The sequence below is a fragment of the Oncorhynchus gorbuscha genome, linkage group LG16 (assembly GCF_021184085.1).
Source record: "Oncorhynchus gorbuscha isolate QuinsamMale2020 ecotype Even-year linkage group LG16, OgorEven_v1.0, whole genome shotgun sequence".
Taxonomy (NCBI): Eukaryota; Metazoa; Chordata; class Actinopteri; order Salmoniformes; family Salmonidae; genus Oncorhynchus; species Oncorhynchus gorbuscha.
In genome coordinates this window covers 68,806,607-68,827,724 of record NC_060188.1, presented here as the reverse complement: position 1 = coordinate 68,827,724, position 21,118 = coordinate 68,806,607, and the positions used below count along the sequence as shown (strand labels likewise).

The following is a 21,118-nucleotide window of genomic DNA, read 5'->3' as shown; positions in this document are numbered from 1 at the left end:
AGAAAGGGGGGAAAAAGAGGGAGAGAGAGAGAGAGTATAGAAAGGGGGGAAAAAGAGGGAGAGAGAGAGAGAGAGTATAGAAAGGGGGAAAGGAGAGGAGAGAGTATAGAAAGGGGGAGAGAGAGAGAGAGAGTATAGAAAGGGGGGAAAGAGAGAGAAAGGGGGGAGAGAGAGAGAGTATAGAAAGGGGGAAAGGAAGAAGAGAGGATAGAAAGGGGGAAAGAGAGAGTATAGAAAGGGGGGAAGAGAGAGAGAGAGAGAGAGAGAGAGTATAGAAAGGGGGAAAGAGAGAGAGAGAGTATAGAAAGGGGGAAAGAGAGAGAGAGAGAGAGAGAGAGAGAGTATAGAAAGGGGGAAGAGGGAGAGAGAGAGAGAGAGAGAGAGAGAGAGAGAGAGAGAGAGAGAGTATAGAAGGGGGGAAGAGAGAGAGAGGGGGGTAGAGGGAGAGAGGGGGGGGTAGAGGGAGAGAGGTTGGGGCTGTCCCTCCTGGCTGGGTTGAAACACTCCTCTGCCACCAGTGCTCTAATAGGGAGGGACCAGTCAGCTCACTCAGTGCAGCTATTGCAAACAACTGCCCCAGTCCGTGGGCTACGCCAGAGCACAGTGCAACACACTGACACACACACACACTGACACATACCATGTGGCCATCTCTCTCTGTTTCTCTTCATTTAAAACAAGAAGGAGAAAGGGGCAAAGGCCAGTGACTGTGGGATTATTTTAATTACTGAGATTTGTGTGTGTGTGAAAGTGAAAGGGGTACTTTACGTTTGAGGGTATATGTGCTTTTTCTACTGCTATTGCAAATATATATATGTATTGTTTCCATTTTGGTGGGTGTGTGTGTGCATGTGTTTTTTGCGTGCTGGTGTGTGTGTTGTCAACTGTTTTGTTGCTCATATAGGAAGGGAATGCATAGGTGTGTGTGTGTGCGGTCGCTCTCTCCATGGGTTCACATTAGTACTGTCATCCCAGACGTCACTAGGCACATGAAACACACATCATGAATTATGGATCCCTGTTTTCACCTCTGTCTTTCTCTGTTTATAGGTCTGCTTTATATATCCATACTATGTCTGTTACTTGGTGTTTATAAGGTCCTTGTAGTCTTCTACAGTATAGCCAGTTTGTCTGTGTCTATAGTGGTCTGCGGGGACACTGTAAACCTGTATTCCTTTTCTGTACAGTTTTCTTCTCTGTGTCCTTGATTGGGTATTTTTAACGTAGTACATACACTGAGTATACAAAACATTAAGAACACCTGCTCTTTCCATGACAGACTGACCAGGTGAATCCAGGTGAAAGCTATGATCCGTTATTGATGTCACTTGTTAAATGCATAGACGAAGGGGAGGAGACATGTTAAAGAAGTATTTTTAAGCCTTGAGACATGGATTGTGTGTGTGTGTGCCATTCACAGGGTGAATGGGCAAGACAAAAATGTAAGTGCCTTTGAACGGGGTATGGTAGTAGGTGCCAGGCGTACCGTTTTTTTGTGAAGAACTGCAACGCTGCTGAGTTTTTCATGCTCAACAGTTTCCCGTGTGTATCATCAAAGGTCCACCACCCAAAGGACATCCAGCCAACTTGACACAACTGTGGTACACATTGGAGTCAACATGGGCCAGCATCCCTGTGAAACGCTTTCGACACCTTGCAGAGTCCATGCCCCGGCAAACTGGGACAGAGCGGCAAGTGGAGCAGAAGAGACACGCTCCCAATGTAGTGGAAACAACTGGACTGTACCCTGTCCCTCTGTTTGTCCCCGTCTATCTACCTCCCTCCCTCTGTCCCCGTCTATCTATCTCCCTCCCTCTGTCTGTCCCCGTCTATCTATCTCCCTCCCTCTGTCTGTCCCTGTCTATCTATCTCCCTCCGTCTCTCCTCCTCTCCCTCCCTCTGTCTGTCTCCGTCTATCAATCTCCCTCCGTCTCTCCTCCTCTCCCTCCCTCTGTCTGTCCCCGTCTATCTATCTCCCTCCGTCTCTCCTCCTCTCCCTCCCTCTGTCTGTCCCCGTCTATCTATCTCCCTCCGTCTCTCCTCCTCTCCCTCCCTCTGTCTGTCCCCGTCTATCAATCTCCCTCCGTCTCTCCTCCTCTCCCTCCCTCTGTCTGTCCCCGTCTATCTATCTCCCTCTGACTCTCCTCCTCTCCCTCCCTCTGTCTGTCCCCGTCTATCTATCTCCCTCCGTCTCTCCTCCTCTCCCTCCCTCTGTCTGTCCCCGTCTATCTATCTCCCTCCGTCTCTCCTCCTCTCCCTCCCTCTGTCTGTCCCCGTCTATCTATCTCCCTCCGTCTCTCCTCCTCTCCCTCCCTCTGTCTGTCCCGGTCTATCTATCTCCCTCCGTCTCTCCTCCTCTCCCTCCCTCTGTCTATCTCCGTCTATCAATCTCCCTCCGTCTCTCCTCCTCTCCCTCTCTCTGTCTGTCCCCGTCTATCTATCTCCCTCCCTCTGTCTGTCCCCGTCTATCTATCTCCCTCCGTCTCTCCTCCTCTCCCTCCCTCTGTCTGTCCCCGTCTATCTATCTCCCTCCGTCTCTCCTCCTCTCCCTCCCTCTGTCTGTCCCGGTCTATCTATCTCCCTCCGTCTCTCCTCCTCTCCCTCCCTCTGTCTGTCCCGGTCTATCTATCTCCCTCCGTCTCTCCTCCTCTCCCTCCCTCTGTCTGTCTCCGTCTATCAATCTCCCTCCGTCTCTCCTCCTCTCCCTCTCTCTGTCTGTCCCCGTCTATCTATCTCCCTCCCTCTGTCTGTCCCCGTCTATCTATCTCCCTCCGTCTCTCCTCCTCTCCCTCCCTCTGTCTGTCCCCGTCTATCTATCTCCCTCCGTCTCTCCTCCTCTCCCTCCCTCTGTCTGTCCCCGTCTATCAATCTCCCTCCGTCTCTCCTCCTCTCCCTCCCTCTGTCTGTCCCCGTCTATCAATCTCCCTCCGTCTCTCCTCCTCTCCCTCCCTCTGTCTGTCCCCGTCTATCAATCTCCCTCCGTCTCTCCTCCTCTCCCTCCCTCTGTCTGTCCCCGTCTATCTATCTCCCTCCGTCTCTCCTCCTCTCCCTCCCTCTGTCTGTCCCCGTCTATCAATCTCCCTCCGTCTCCTCCTCTCCCTCCCTCTGTCTGTCTCCGTCTATCAATCTCCCTCAGTCTCTCCTCCTCTCCCTCCCTCTGTCTGTCCCCGTCTATCTATCTCCCTCCGTCTCTCCTCCTCTCCCTCCCTCTGTCTGTATCCGTCTATCAATCTCCCTCCGTCTCTCCTCCTCTCCCTCCCTCTGTCTGTCCCCGTCTATCTATCTCCCTCCGTCTCTCCTCCTCTCCCTCCCTCTGTCTGTCTCCGTCTATCTATCTCCCTCCGTCTCTCCTCCTCTCCCTCCCTCTGTCTGTTCCGTCTATCTATCTCCCTCCGTCTCTCCTCCTCTCCCTCCCTCTGTCTGTCCCCGTCTATCTATCTCCCTCCGTCTCTCCTCCTCTCCCTCCCTCTGTCTGTCCCCGTCTATCAATCTCCCTCCGTCTCTCCTCCTCTCCCTCCCTCTGTCTGTCCCCGTCTATCTATCTCCCTCCATCTCTCCTCCTCTCCCTCCCTCTGTCTGTCCCGGTCTATCTATCTCCCTCAGTCTCTCCTCCTCTCCCTCCCTCTGTCTGTCCCCGTCTATCTATCTCCCTCCGTCTCTCCTCCTCTCCCTCTCTCTGTCTCCGACTCCACTTATACACTGTTACCCCCTCTATCCCCCCATCCTCCTCCTCTTCATTGCTCATTGTAAATGTCAGTAGTGTTAGAGAAGGGAGACTGGGGGGTTTGTATGGAGGTCACAGTCTCATCAACAAACAGAACAGAACAGGACAGAACAGAGGAGAGGAGAGAGGGAGGGAGGGAGGAAAGAAGAAAGGATTGAGCAATGAGATAAACAGTCATGATTAGTTAGGGGAGAGGACAGCGGTTATAGGACAAGACGGTGAAGCGTGGCTTTTTAATGAAAATATGAGAAAAACCTTGTGTCTCTCTCTCTCTTTCCAACCCCCAGAGGGAGACAGAGGGGAGACAGAGGGGAGACAGAGGGGAGAAAGAGATTCGGATATTCCTCATTCATTCTGTAGATTTGACTGATAGTGGTTCTGCGTTACTTCCGACATTACTGAACTGTGTGGTCATGCTAACAAAGCACCTTTTGTGAGCTAGATGGAAAGGGGCGGGGCTAACACTGCACGATTAGTTGTAACACATCAGTGGTGCCAATAAAGCTGCTTTGAATGTGAATTGAGCGGAGTGAAGAGGGCACCATTGATAAATGGTGGGGGGGAGAATGGAAGCCAGGGAAGTGTAGATATTTAATTGTCTGACACCTGCTACTACTTCAGCCTTTTAATGCATGCAGGAGAAAGAAGGGAGGGAGGGAAGAGAGAGAGTGTTGTGGGGTCTCGTTTTGAATTCAGGCACAGCACACCTATTCTATTCCATTCATGGGTTAGTATAGCCTTGTGGATATGTTAACAATAAGAGTGGAGCATAGTAAAATGTGGATGAGCTGTTATCTACTCCAGCCTTGGCTCAGCTCTCTTCTCCTATTCTCTTTCCATTCACCTCTAGCTGACTAGGTGTGGCAGTCAGGGTAGAGGCCAGAGGAGTGGGCTTGAAATCACTGGATCCTCATTTTAGTGGTAGTGACTGGCTCTGATTCAGTTGCTTGATTCACTTTCTATTGAAGTGATTCTCTGTCAGTGGTGCTGATTCAGTCAGTAAATACACTCTATGGAAGTCACTCTGTGATTCTCTGTCCATGGAGCTGATTCAGTTAGTAAATACACTCTATGAAAGTCACTCTGTGATTCTCTGTCCATGGAGCTGATTCAGTCAGTTGATTCACTCTATGGAAGTCACTCTGTGATTCTCTGTCCATGGAGCTGATTCAGTCAGTTGATTCACTCTATGGAAGTCACTCTGTGATTCTCTGTCCATGGAGCTGATTCAGTCAGTTGATTCACTCGATGGAAGTCACTCTGTGATTCTCTGTCCATGGAGCTGATTCAGTCAGTTGATTCACTCGATGGACGTCACTCTGTGATTCTCTGTCCATGGAGCTGATTCAGTCAGTTGATTCGCTCTATGAAAGTCACTCTGTGATTCTCTGTCCATGGAGCTGATTCAGTCAGTTGATTCGCTCTATGAAAGTCACTCTGTGATTCTCTGTCCATGGAGCTGATTCAGTCAGTTGATTCACTCTATGAAAGTCACTCTGTGAGTCTCTGTCCATGTTGTTGATTTATTGGATCCTGTTGTTTAATAGCTGCGCTCTAAAAGCGAGAGGTTCAACAAGAGTTCTTCTAAGATCCTCAAAGTTCTTCAAATAACCTTAGGGTTCTTGGCACTGAAAATGTCCCCTAAAAGCTATTCTAAGAACCCCTTAGGAGGTGGGGTTCATCGAGAAACCTTCTTAGTCGGTGGGGGTTCTTGCAGGAACCTAACTGCCCAACTGAAACATTTGGATTTGAAAGGGCAGCAGGTTTAGCCACTTAACTGAAGAATGTTAAGATCTCCTCAATTTAAATTACTGTTTATCCCTTGTATGATCTACATTGATATTGTTTTTGATGATACCATCTATCTTTACATATTGGTGCAAATCTTTCTGAAACAGAAAATGGACACAATTCAATGGATATGACTCAACAAAGAGGTAAGAATGTGTAGGCTATATAAGATATGTTGAAGGCTAGCTGTGTTGGGTGCAGATGACTGAACTGGAGGTATACAATATGGTATGTCAATATGCATTGGTATGTTATGCAGATCACATGTACCATCCTCCTCCCTTACCTCTTGAATGAATATTCCATAGGCCTCTACATTATGGACAAGGTATGTGTATGAAAACCAATATCAAAACAGTTGATTTCTTTCACATTTACCACAGAAACTAAAGTAAAAGTACTGTTTTGTTAATAAATATGTATAATTATATTTTGGGGGGATTCCCAGACTTCACCCTCCCTACACCTCTGATGAATATAACAGGAAACCTGTTGGATCACCATCACTGCAAAATCATTGTGGCTCTGGATACAGAGAACATCATCACATTAACATCAACAGGCCAGAGGATATATCCATTGGACTTGGGGCTCTGGATACAGAGAACATCATCACATTAACATCAACAGGCCAGAGGATATATCCATTGGACTTGGGGCTCTGGATACAGAGAACATCATCACATTAACATCAACAGGCCAGAGGATATATCCATTGGACTTGGGGCTCTCAACAGGCCAGAGGATATACGGAGAACATCATCACATTAACATCAACAGGCCAGAGGATATATCCATTGGACTTGGGGCTCTGGATACGGAGAACATCATCACATTAACATCAACAGGCCAGAGGATATATCCATTGGACTTGGGGCTCTGGATACGGAGAACATCATCACATTAACATCAACAGGCCAGAGGATATCCATTGGACTTGGGGCTGTGGATACAGAGAACATCATCACATTAACATCAACAGGCCAGAGGATATATACAGAGAACATCATCACATTAACATCAACAGGCCAGAGGATATATACAGAGAACATCATCACATTAACATCAACAGGCCAGAGGATATATACAGAGAACATCATCACATTAACATCAACAGGCCAGAGGATATATACAGAGAACATCATCACATTAACATCAACAGGCCAGAGGATATATCCAGACTTGGGGCTCTACAGAGACATCAACACATTAACATCAACAGGCCAGAGGATATATACAGAGAACATCATCACATTAACATCAACAGGCCAGAGGATATATTACAGAGAACATCATCACATTAACATCAACAGGCCAGAGGATATATACAGAGAACATCATCACATTAACATCAACAGGCCAGAGGATATATACTTGGGGCTCAGAGAACATCATCACATTAACATCAACAGGCCAGAGGATATATCCATTGGACTTGGGGCTCTGGAGAGAACATCATCACATTAACATCATCATCAACACATTAACATCAACAGGCCAGAGGATATATACAGAGAACATCATCACATTAACATCAACAGGCCAGAGGATGGATACAGAGAACATCATCACATTAACATCAACAGGCCAGAGGATATATACAGAGAACATCATCACATTAACATCAACAGGCCAGAGGATATATACAGAGAACATCATCACATTAACATCAACAGGCCAGAGGATATATACAGAGGAACATCAACACATTAACATCAACAGGCCAGAGGATATATACAGAGAACATCATCACATTAACATCAACAGGCCAGAGGATATATCCATTGGACAGAGAACATCATCACATTAACATCAACAGGCCAGAGGATATATACAGAGAACATCATCACATTAACATCAACAGGCCAGAGGATATATCCATACAGAGAACATCATCACATTAACATCAACAGGCCAGAGGATATATACAGAGAACATCATCACATTAACATCAACAGGCCAGAGGATATATACAGAGAACATCATCACATTAACATCAACAGGCCAGAGGATATATCCATTGGACAGAGAACATCAACACATTAACATCAACAGGCCAGATATATCCATTGGATATATACAGAGAACATCATCACATTAACATCAAACAGGCCAGAGGTTATATACAGAGAACATCATCACATTAACATCAACAGGCCAGAGGATATATCCATTGGACTTGGGGCTGTGGATACGGAGAACATCATCACATTAACATCAACAGGCCAGAGGATATATCCATTGAGAACATCATCACATTAACATCAACAGGAGAACATCATCACATTAACATCAACAGGCCAGAGGATATATACAGAGAACATCATCACATTAACATCAACAGGCCAGAGGATATATACAGAGAACATCATCACATTAACATCAACAGGCCAGAGGATATATCCATTGGACTTGGGGCTGTGGATACAGAGGAGAACATCATCACATTAACATCAACAGGCCAGAGGATATATCCATTGGACTTGGGGCTGTGGATACAGAGAACATCATCACATTAACATCAACAGGCCAGAGGATATATCCATATATACAGAGAACATCATCACATTAACATCAACAGGCCAGAGGATATATCCAGAGAACATCATCACATTAACATCAACAGGCCAGAGGATATATCCATTGGACTTGGGGCTGTGGATACGGAGAACATCATCACATTAACATCAACAGGCCAGAGGATATATCCATTGGACTTGGGGCTGTGGATACGGAGAACATCATCACATTAACATCAACAGGCCAGAGGATATATACAGAGAACATCATCACATTAACATCAACAGGCCAGAGGATATATACAGAGAACATCATCACATTATCAACAGGCCAGAGGAACATCATCACATTAACATCAACAGGCCAGAGGATATATACGGAGAACATCATCACATTAACATCAACAGGCCAGAGGAGGATATATACAGAGAACATCATCACATTAACATCAACAGGCCAGAGGATATATACAGAGAACATCATCACATTAACATCAACAGGCCAGAGGATATATACAGAGAACATCATCACATTAACATCAACAGGCCAGAGGATATATACAGAGAACATCATCACATTAACATCAACAGGCCAGAGGATATATACGGAGAACATCATCACATTAACATCATTAACATCAACAGGCCAGAGGATATATACAGAGAACATCATCACATTAACATCAACAGGCCAGAGGATATATACAGAGAACATCATCACATTAACATCAACAGGCCAGAGGATATATCCATTGGACTTGGGGCTCTGGATACGGAGAACATCATCACATTAACATCAACAGGCCAGAGGATATATCCATTGGACTTGGGGCTGTGGATACGGAGAACATCAACACATTAACATCAACAGGCCAGAGGATATATCCATTGGACTTGGGGCTCTGGATACGGAGAACATCATCACATTAACATCAACAGGCCAGAGGATATATCCATTGGACTTGGGGCTCTGGATACAGAGAACATCATCACATTAACATCAACAGGCCAGAGGATATATCCATTGGACTTGGGGCTCTGGATACGGAGAACATCATCACATTAACATCAACAGGCCAGAGGATATATCCATTGGACTTGGGGCTCTGGATACAGAGAACATCATCACATTAACATCAACAGGCCAGAGGATATATCCATTGGACTTGGGGCTCTGCTGGGAGTTTACATCATATTTAGATTTTTTTCAATTCTGCTTTGCCACTAAAATCATAATAAACACTGACAACTAAAATATTGTGTTATTGTTGTTATTATTGTTCTGCATATTATTATTAATAATAGCCCACCCAATTTACCTACATCATCCCCAAAGTGTTTTTATTTATTTACTTTTCTGCTCTTTTGCACACCAATATCTCTACCTGTACATGACCATCTGATCATTTATCACTCCAGTGTTAATCTGCTAAATTGTAATTATTCGCCTACCTCCTCATGCCTTTTGCACACAATCTATTGAGACTCTTTTTTTATTTTTCTACTGTGTTATTGACTTGTTTATTGTTTACTCCATACAACTCTGTTGTTGTCTGTTCACACTGCTATGCTTTATCTTGGCCAGTTGTAAATGAGAACTTGTTCTCAACTAGCCTCCCTGGTTAAATAAAGGTAGAAACATAATAATAATAATAATAATAGAGGAGGGGGTAGTTCAGAAATGTGCCCCAAAAGTTTCTTCAAAAGGTTCTTAGAGGATCCATTAAAAGGGTTTCTTTGAAGAACCTATAGGGGTTCCCCAAACAGTTTACATTTGAAGAACCTATAGGGGTTCCCCCACAGTTTACATTTGAAGAACCTGTAGGGGTTCCCCCACAGTTTACATTTGAAGAACCTATAGGGGTTCCCCCACAGTTTACATTTGAAGAACCTATAGGGGTTCCCCCACAGTTTACATTTGAAGAACCTATAGGGGTTCCCCCACAGTTTACATTTGAAGAACCTATAGGGGTTCCCCCACAGTTTACATTTGAAGAACCTATAGGAGTTCCCCCACAGTTTACATTTGAATATCCTATAGGAGTTCCCCCACAGTTTACATTTGAAGAACCTATAGGGGTTCCCCCACAGTTTACATTTGAAGAACCTATAGGGGTTCCCCCACAGTTTACAGAGGATATATCCATTGGACTTGGGATATATGGATGGTCCTTCTGTAGCTCAGTTGGTAGAGCATGGTGCTTGTAACGCCAGGATAGTGGGTTCGATCCCCAGGACCACCCATACGTAGAATCTATGCACACATGACTGTAAGTCGCTTTGGATAAAAGCGTCTGCTAAATGGCATATATAAGAACCTATAGGGGTTCCCCCACAGTTTACATTTGAAGAACCTATAGGGGTTCCCCCACAGTTTACATTTGAAGAACCTATAGGGGTTCCCCCACAGTTTACATTTGAAGAACCTATAGGGGTTCCCCCACAGTTTACATTTGAAGAACCTATAGGGGTTCCCCCACAGTTTACATTTGAAGAACCTATAGGGGTTCCCCCACAGTTTACATTTGAAGAACCTATAGGGGTTCCCCCACAGTTTACATTTGAAGAACCAGTTTACATTTGAAGAACCTATAGGGGTTCCCCCACAGTTTACATTTGAAGAACCTATAGTGGTTCCCCCACAGTTTACATTTGAAGAACCCATAAAGGATACTCCAAGAACCTTTTATTTTTAGTCTAGTGGGCTAGTGTTTTCCTATGCTACTGTAAACCTGCCAAGGTGTGTGTGTGTGTGTGTGTGTGTGTGTGTGTGTGTGTGTGTGTGTGTGTGTGTGTGTGTGTGTGTGTGTGTGTGTGTGTGTGTGTGTGTGTGTGTGTGTGTGTGTGTGTGTGTGTGTGTGTGTGTGTGTGTGTGTGTGTGTGTGTGTATTTGCAGGTATTTCTGTATGCATATTCCAGCACTGCAGAGTGAATATCTTCTGAATCCGCTCAGTTTCTTCTTTCTTTCTTCTCTCAGTGACAGTCCCTCCTCTATGATCCCTTGTTCCTCCCCTCTCTCTTCTCACCTTCTCTCACCCTCTTCCCTTCCCTCCAACTCTCACTCTCTGTTGATGAAGAGAGGCAGGGGAAGTCAGATAGACAGTGATATCTAATGACAAACTGTGACACTCCTACGTCCATGAAAAAATCATCCCATTCTTTTAAAAAGAAAGGACCCAGCTCACTCCAATTATTTACCCAATGCCAAGCTACCTGGCTGAACTTTCACCCTCTAGTGTGCGTGCATGCGCATGTGTGTGTATGTGCGTGCGTGCGTCGTGTGTCAGTGCCTCTGTCTGTTTGCTTACACTGAAAGGGGGAGGGGCGGTCGAGTGACTGCACCCCAAACATCGTCACAGAAGCACCCGCAGGATGGCAAGCAGCCCCTAGCAACAGGGAGAGAGGGAAGAAAGCGCGAGAGCGGGAGGGAGGGGGAAAGACGCAGAACATCAATAAATAATGGCCCCAGTGAGGAGGTGGAAATATGGGCCTCGTTAGCTGTGTGCCTCTGCCTTCATTTGCATGTGAGGAAATGAGGCTGCTACTGACTCAAAGTCTCTTACACACACTCACACACATACACACTGGCTCAGACCCACACCCTACCCAACCGGCGCTATGCAAATCACACACTGTTTCTATGTCTCTCTCTCTCTCTCTCTCTCTCTCTCTCTCTCTCTCTCTCTCTCTCTCTCTCTCTCTCTCTCTCTCTCTCTCTCTCTCTCTCTCTCTCTCTCTCCCTCCCTCTCACAGTTGCTTTTCCTATCCTATATCTCTGTCCCTATTTTTGTCTAAAAATCTTTCTCCCTCTCCCCTCACCCCTCATATAGCCCTCCCAGGTTCTGCCTGCTACCAAACTGCAGGTCTATAGGTTTGTAGTGGAATCCAGGCTCACTTGAAAGCAGTGTGATTTTGACAGTGTAGCCCACCAGTGCAGGCCTTCCTGTGCTGTGTTTGACAACAAGGCCTGAGCTCAGCAGTCTAACCCAGATAATTACAGTGTCCACTGACACACATGGAGCATGCCCACACTTTAAAATGTTCCCCTCACACATATAGATACACATACAGTATGCATGAACATACACACATGTGAACAAACACACACACACACACACTCACTTTTCTTCTCCTACTCTTTCTTCTTTTGCTCCACCCTTATTCCCTTTAATCTTTTACACCCTGCTTGTTCTCTGCTAACCTAGTATATCATTGACTGACAAGCCCAACCGAGAACAACAGGCCTGCGGGTGGGTAGCAGAGTGAATGTGGTTCTTCATCTAGTGCATCACTTTAGCTACATTCTCAGTTTATCCAGTCAAGTCAGCATGAATAAAAGCTTGGGGAGTACAGTGATTTAGCGATTCATATTTTACTCTGTCTGCCACTCTGCTTAACAACACAGAGAGAGAGAAAGGGATTGTGTGAAAGAGGGAAAATGTTAAGGAGGATATATCACGAGAGATGGTTCAAGATAGAGGGATTGAATAAACAAGAGAAACAATTACGATGGGTGGATAGTGGAGGAGATCATGTGATTAAAATGGCTCCTGTTCTGGAGGTGTCTCCATGGCACAGCACTTCTTAGATCTTTTGTGGATGGATATCTCTCTCTCTAGCTCAATCCCTCTTGCTATCTCTCCCATTACCTCTCTCTCTTCTCTCTCTCTCTCTTCTCTCTCTCTCTCTCTCTCTCTCTCTCTCTCTCTCTCTCTCTCTCTCTCTCTCTCTCTCTCTCTCTCTCTCTCTCTCTCTCTCTCTCTCTCTCTCTCCCTCTCTCTCTCTCTCTCTCTCTCTCTCTCTCTCTCTCTCTCTCTCTCTCTCTCTCTCTCTCTCTCTCTCTCTCTCTCTCTCTCTCTCTCTCTCTCTCTCTCTATGTCTCTGTCTCTCTCTCTCTCTCTCTCTCTCTCTCTCTCTCTCTCTCTCTCTCTCTCTCTCTCTCTCTCTCCCGTCTATCTCTCGCTCCCTCTAGTTCTCTCTCTCTCTGTCTCTGTCTCTGTCTCTGTCTCTGTCTCTGTCTCTGTCTCTGTCTCTGTCTCTGTCTCTCTCTCTGTCTCTGTCTCTCTCTCTGTCTCTCTCTCTCTCTCTCTCTCTCTCTCTCTCTCCCCCTCTATCTCTCGCTCCCTCTAGTTTTCTCTTTCTCTCTCTCTCTCTTTCTCTCTTACTCTCTCTCTCCCTCTCTCTCTTTATCTCTATATCTCTTTATCTCTCTCCCTCTGTTTGTCTGTCAGTGTGTTGTGACAGTGTGGCGTGTCATTGTTATGGGAGTTGAAATCTTAAAGTGCACATTATCCTGTAAGGATTAATTCAGGGGTGCAAACAAAGGCTGACTGTAAAATTACAGCTTACGCTGCGACTGAGCCACTACCCTCCACACACACAATGTCTGTTAGCCTGCTGCTAGCCCCCTAGCACACACACACACACACACACACACACACACACACACACACACACACACACACACACACACACACACACACACACACACACACACACACACACACACACACACACACCCTCTACCCACACACACACACACACACACACCCTCTACCCTCCACACACACACACACACACACACACACACACACCCTCTACCCTCCACACACACACACTCTACCCTCCACACACACACACACACACACACTCTACCCTCCACACACACACCCTCTACCCTCCACACACACACACTCTAACCTCCACACACACACGTACCCTTCACACACACACCCTCTACCCTCCACACACACACCCTCTACCCTCCAAATACACACACCCTCTACCCTCCAAATACACACACCCTCTACCCTCCACACACACACCCTCTACCCTCCACATACACACATAACCTGACAGGCTGAGAGCCCATCAAACAGCTTTGGTGATAAACACACAGTTGCACATGAATGCTCTAATTGTGCTCAAGCTGTTGGACTATAGCCCGGGAGCCTCTGCAGTGAACCCAGGTGAGAGAGAACGAGTAGAGGAAGAACAGCGTGTGTGTGTGTGTATGCACACATGTGTGTGAGTATGTGTTCATACATAGGACAGTGTTAACATTTCCCAAATTGGCAAATGCTCATTAAAATGGTGCCCTCCCTCTCCTCTACCCCTCCAATAATTGGGCAGGGTCTGCCAGATGGGTACAGGCTGAAAATAGGGCACAGCCTGGCAGGGTACATCACACACTGACACACGTACCAGACCTGGGCTCATCTGGCTGTGTTCTATAACAACCACAACAATACTGGAGTAGAGATGTTGATAACGTCTTTACTGTAAGTGATGGTGAGGGTTTGACCATTTTCAAGTGTTTCTCAATGTGAATGTATTGCATGTTTAATAGTGAGCTCAGCGTGTGTCCTCTAGGGTATGACAGGTTGCCAAATGTTTAGATAGCAGTCACCCTTGCCCTGACTAGGGTGTTTGTTGGGGGGTATTTGAGTTATTTTGAGGCTTTGTTCAATCATGTTCTCTCTGTAACAGGTAACAGGTTCTTCCTGACGTCCTTTGGTGCTCTGTACATCTCAGATGTCCAGAAGGAGGATGCCCTCTCCACCTACCGCTGCATCACCAAGCACAAATACAGCGGGGAGACACGTCAGAGCAATGGAGCCAGGCTGTCTGTCATGGGTGAGTGGGACTGGAAAGTATGTCATTGCTCTGATTACCGCTACACAGTGTATTGTGTGTAATAAATGTCTATGAATATGAATGAATATACACTACATGACCAAAAGGATGTGGACAACTGCTCGTCGATCGTCTCATTCCAAGATCATGGGCATTAATAGGGAGTTGGTCCTCCCTTTGCTGCTGTAACAGCCTCCACTCTTCTGGGAAGGCTTTCCATTAGATATTGGAACATTGCTTCCATTCAGCCACAAGAGCATTAGCGAGGTTGGGCACTGATGTTGGGTGATTAGGCCTGGCTCACAGTCTGTGTTCCAATTCGTCCCAAAGGTGTTCGATGGGGTTGAGATCAGGGCTCTGTGCAGACCAGTCAAGTTCTTCCACACAGGTCTCAACAAACCGTTTCTGTATGGACCTCGCTTTGTGCACGGGGGCATTGTCATGTTGTAACAGAGAATTGTCTAGAATGTCATTTTATTCTGTAGCGTTACGATTTACCTTCATGGGAACTAAGGGGCCTAGCCCGAACCATGAAAAACAGCCCCAGACCATTATTCCTTCTCCATCAAACTTTACAGTTGGCACTATGCATTGGCAAGTAGTCCAGATTTGTTCGTATGACTGCCAGATTGTGAGACCTAATTCATTAATCCAGAGAACGCATTTCCACTGCTCCAGAATTCAATGGTGGCGAGCTTTACACAACTCCAGCCGACACATGGCATTGCGCATGATGATCTTAGGCCTACCACTTCGCAGCTGAGCCGTTGTTGCTCCTAGACGTTTCCACTTCTCAATAACAGCACTTACAGTTGACTGAGGCAGCTCTAGCAGGGCATAAATTAGACAAACTGATTTGTTTGAAAGGTGGAATCCTATGACGATGCTACGTTGGAGATAGCATGGCTGCGGTCTCGATTTTATACACTTGTCAGCAACGGGTATGGCTGAAATAGCCGAATCCACTAATTTGAAGGGGTGTCCACATACTTCTGTATATACAGTATCAGCAACAAGTTTGGACACACCTACTCATTCAAGGCTTTTTCTTTAGTTTGACTATTTTCTTCATTGTAGAATAATAGTGAAGAAATGGACACTAATTAAATAACACATGTGGAATCATGTAGTAACCAAAAAAGTGTTTTAGATTTGAGATTTTTCAAAGTAGCCACCCTTTGCCTTGATGACAGCTTTGCAGACTCTTGGCATTCTCTCAAACAGCTTCTCCTGGAATGCTTTTCCAACAGTCTTGAAGGAATTCTCACATATACCGAGCACTTGTTGGCTGCTTTTCCTTCACTCTGCGGTCCAACTCATTCCAAACTATCTCAATTGGGTTGAGGTCGGGTGATTGTGGAGGCCAGGTCATCAAAGGACAGATTTCCACCAGTCTGAAGTGCATTGCTCGTGTTTCTTGGCCCAAGAAAGTCTCTTTTTCCTATTGATGTCCTTAACAGCTATTCGACCATAAAGGCCTAATTCACGCAGTCTCCTCTGAACAGTTGATGTTGAAATGTGTCTGTTACCTGAACTCTGTGAAGCATTTATTTGGGCTGCAATCTGAGGTGCAGTTAACTCTAATGAACTTATCCTCTGCAGCTGAGGTAACTCTGGGTCTTCCTTTCCTGTGGCGGTCCTCATGAGAGCCAGTTTCCTCATAGTGCTTGATGGTTTTTGCGACTACAAAGTTTTCCGTATTGACCGACCTTCATGTCTTAAAGTAATGATGGACTGTCGTTTGTTCTTTGCTTATTATTACCTCATGAAGCTGGTTGAGAGAACGCCAAGAGTGTGCAAAGCTGTCATCAAGGCGAAGGATGGGTACTTTGAAGAATCTCAAATATGTCCGTTTTTCTTTGCTTATTTGAGCTGTTCTTGCCATAATATGGACTTGGTATTCTACCAAATAGGGCTATCTTCTGTATTCCACCCCTATCTTGTCACAACACAACTGATAGGCACAAAGGCATTAAGAAGGAAAGAAATTCCACAAATTAACTTTTAACAAGGCACACCTGTTAATTGAAATGCATTCCAGGTGACTACCTCATGAAGCTGGTTGAGAGAATGCCAAGAGTGTGTAAAGCTGTCATCAAGGCAAAGGATGGCTACTTTGAAGAATCTGAAATATAAAATATATTTTGATTTGTTTAACACTTTTTTGGTTACTACAAGATTCCATGTGTTATTTCATAGTTTGATGTCTTCACTATTATTCTACAATGTAGAAAGTAGTACGAATAAAGAAAAACCCTTGAATGAGTAGGTGTGTCCAAGCTTTTTACTGGTACTGTATAGTGTATGTTGTAAACATCCCATCCCCTACCCCAGTCCAAAGTCTAACCTGTTACACCCCCCCCCTTCCCCTCCAGACCCCACCGAATCGTCTCCCTCTATCCTGGACAGTTTCCAGGCGGGGGAAGTCCCGGCTGGTCAGAGTGTGGAGCTCCCCTGCATGGCAGCAGGGTACCCCAGCCCCACGGTGCGCTGGCTAAAGGACGGGCGCCCGCTGCCCTCCGATGCACGCTGGACGCGGCGCCTAACGGGTCTGACCATCAGTGACCTCAGGCAGGAGGACAGCGGTAGTTACGCCTGTGAGGTCACCAACAGCTTCGGCTCGAAGGAGGTGTCCGGAGCACTCTATGTCATAGGTGAGGAGGGGGGGGGGGGGTTGGCAAAGGGGAAATGGCACAAACCCGCAAAACAAATTTTATTGGTCAAAAACACGTATTTAGCAGATGTTATTGCAGGTGTAGCAAAATGCTTGTGTTCCTAGCTCCAACAGTGCTTTAATATCTAACAATTCACAACAATACACACAAATCTAAAAGTAAAAGAATGCAATTACGAAATATATAAATATTAGGACGAAAAAAGTCAGAGTGACATTGACTAAAATTCAGTGGAATGGAATGCAGTATATACAGTTGAAGTCGGAAGTTTACATATACCTTAGCCAAATACATTTACTCTCAGTTGTTCATAATTCCTGACATTTAATCCAAGTAAAGATTCCCTCTCTTAGGTCAGTTAGGATCACCACTTTATTTTAAGAATGTGAAATGTCAGAATAATAGCAGAGAGAATGCTTTATTTCAGCTTTTATTTATTTTATCACATTCCCAGTGGGTCAGAAGTTTACATACACTCAATTAGTATTTGGTAGCATTGCCTTTAAATTGATGAACTTGGGTAACTTTGGGTAGCCTTCCACAAGCTTCCCACAATAAGTTGGGTGAATTTTGGCCCATTCCTCCTGACAGAGCTGGTGTAACTGAGTCAGGTTTGTAGGCCTCCTTGCTCGCACACACTTTTTCAGTTCTGACCACAAATGTTCTATAGGACTGAGGTCAGGGATTTGTGATGGCCACTCCAATACCTTGACTTTGTTGTCCTTAAGCCATTTTGCCACAACTTTGGAAGTATGCTTGGGGTCATTATCCATTTGTAAGACCCATTTACGACCAAGCTTTAACTTCCTGACTGATGTCTTGAGCTGTTGCTTTAATATATCCACATAATTATCCTGCCATCTATTTTGTGAAGTGCACCAGTCCCTCCTGCAGCAAAGCACCCCCACAGCATGAAGCTGCCACCCCCGTGCTTCACGGTTGGGATGGTGTTCTTCGGCTTGCAAGCCTCCCTCTTTTTCCTCCAAACATAACGATGGTCATTATGGCCAAGCAGTTCTATTTTTGTTTCATCAGACCAGAGGACATTTCTCCAAAAGTATAATTTTTGTCCCCATGTGCAGTAGCAAATTTTAGTCTGGCTTTTTTACGGTGGTTTTGGAGCAGGGGTTTCTTCCTTGCTGAGCGGCCTTTCGGGTTATGTCAATATGGGACTCGTTTTATCTTCACAAGGTCCTTTGCTGTTGTTCTGGGATTGATTTGCACTTTTCGCACCAAAGTACTTTCATCTCTAGGAGACAGAATGTGTCTCCTTCCTGAGAGGTATGACAGTTGCGTTGTCCCATGGTGTTTATACGTGCGTACTATTGTTGGAAAATTACTTGAGTCATGCACAAAGTAGATGTCCTACCCGGCTTGCCAAAACTAAGTACAGTGCCTTGCGAAAGTATTCGGCCCACTTGAACTTTGCGACCTTTTGCCACATTTCAGGCTTCAAACATAAAGATATAAAACTGTATTTTTTGTGAAGAATCAACAACAAGTGGGACACAATCATGAAGTGGAACGACATTTACTGGATATTTAAAACTTTTTTAACAAATCAAAAACTGAAAAATTTGGCGTACAAAGTTATTCAGCCCTCTTAAGTTAATACTTTGTAGCGCCACCTTTTGCTGCGATTACAGCTGTAAGTCGCCTTGGGCTATGTCTATCAGTTTTGCACATCGAGAGACTGAAATTTTTTCCCATTCCTCCTTGCAAAACAGCTCGAGGTCAGTGAGGTTGGATGGAGAGCATTTGTGAACAGCAGTTTTCAGTTCTTTCCACAGATTCTCGATTGGATTCAGGTCTGGACTTTGACTTGGCCATTCTAACACCTGGATATGTTTAGTTTTGAACCATTCTATTGTAGATTTTGCTTTATGTTTTGGATCAAAGTTCTTGTTGGAAGAGAAATCTCCGTCCCAGTCTCAGGTCTTTTGCAGACTCCATCAGGTTTTCTTCCAGAATGGTCCTGTATTTGGCTCCATCCATCTTCCCATCAATTTTAACCATCTTCCCTGTCTGTCCCTGCTGAAGAAAAGCAGGCCCAAACCATGATGCTGCCACCACCATGTTTGACAGTGGGGATGGTGTGTTCAGGGTGATGAACTGTGTTGCTTTTACGCCAAACATAACATTTTGCATTGTTGCCAAAAAGTTCAATTTTGGTTTCATCTGACCAGAGCACCTTCTTCCACATATTTGGTGTGTCTCCCAGGTGGCTTGTGGCAAACTTTAAACGACACTTTTTATGGATATCTTTAAGAAATGGCTTTCTTCTTGCCACTCTTCCATAAAGGCCAGATTTGTGCAATATACAACTGATTGTTGTCCTATGGACAGAGTCTCCCACCTCAGCTGTAGATCTCTGCAGTTCATCCAGAGTGATCATGGGCCTCTTGGCTGCATCTCTAATCAGTCTTCTCCTTGTATGAGCTGAAAGTTTAGAGGGACGGCCCGGTCTTGGTAGATTTGCAGTGGTCTGATACTCCTTCCATTTCAATATTATCACTTGCACAGTGCTCCTTGGGATGTTTAAAGCTTGGGAAATCTTTTTGTATCCAAATCCGGCTTTAAACTTCTTCACAACAGTATCTCGGACCTGCCTGGTGTGTTCCTTGTTCTTCATGATGCTCTCTGCGCTTTTAACGGACCTCTGAGACTATCACAGTGCAGGTGCATTTATACGGAGACTTGTTACACACAGGTGGATTGTATTTATTATCATTAGTCATTTAGGTCAACATTGGATCATTCAGAGATCCTCACTGAACTTCTGGAGAGATTGCTGCACTGAAAGTAAAGGGGCTGAATAATTTTGCACGCCCAATTTTTCAGTTTTTGATTTGTTAAAAAAGTTTGAAATATCCAATAAATGTCATTCCACTTCATGATTGTGTCCCACTTGTTGTTGAGTCTTCACAAAAAAATACAGTTTTATATCTTTATGTTTGAAGCCTGAAATATGGCAAAAAGTCTCAAAGTTCAAGTGGGCCGAATACTTTCGCAAGGCACTGTATATGTAAACTTGGACTTTTTGGCCTCCCCGTGACATCAGATTCTGTAGGTGTCCTGGAGGGCAGGCAGTGTTCCCCCGGTGATGAATTGGGCAGAACACACCACCCTCTGGAGAGCCCTGTGGTTGCGGGCAGTGAAGTTGCCCTACCAGGTGGTGATACAGCCTGACAGGATGCTCTCAATTGTGCATCTGTAAAAGTTTGTGAGGGTTTTAGGGGCCAAGCCAAATTTCCTCAGCCTCCTGAGGTTGAAGAGGCGCTGTTGCGCCTTCTTCACCACACTGTCTGTGTGGGTAGACTATTTCAGATCTCCAGTGATATGTACGCAGAGGAACTTGAAGCTTACCATTGTCACCACTGCGGTTTCTGTCGATGTGGATAGAGGCATGTTCCCTGAAGTCCACAATCAGCTCCTTTGTTTTGTGAACAGCATTATTACATAGGTATTCCTCTTGTCCAGATGGGACAGGGCAGTGTGTAGTGCGATGGCTATTGCATCGTCTGTGGATCTATTGGGGCGGTAAGTAAATTGAAGTGGGTCTATGGTGACAGGTAAGGTGTAGGTGATATGATCCTTAACTAGCCTCTCAAAGTACTTCATGATAACAGAAGTGAGATAGTCATTAGTAATATAATAATAATAATAATATATGCCATTTAGCAGACGCTTTTATCCAAAGCGACTTACAGTCATGTGTGTCATTAGTTCAGTAACCTTTGCTTTCTTGGGTATAAGAACAACGCTGGACATCT

At 45.2% G+C, this 21,118-nt stretch overlaps 1 protein-coding gene across 6 annotated transcripts in view; it reads left to right on the top strand.

The window, feature by feature from the left end:
- Positions 1 to 21,118, top strand: part of LOC123998660 (Down syndrome cell adhesion molecule-like protein 1 homolog) — a 103,475-nt gene that overhangs the window by 45,861 nt on the left and 36,496 nt on the right. For all 6 annotated transcript variants that reach the window (XM_046303750.1, XM_046303747.1, XM_046303749.1 and 3 more), the window contains exons 4-5: positions 14,524 to 14,670; positions 17,046 to 17,324. In XM_046303750.1, the coding sequence (XP_046159706.1) occupies positions 14,524 to 14,670; positions 17,046 to 17,324 (426 nt within the window). The remainder of the gene's footprint in view (positions 1 to 14,523; positions 14,671 to 17,045; positions 17,325 to 21,118) is intronic.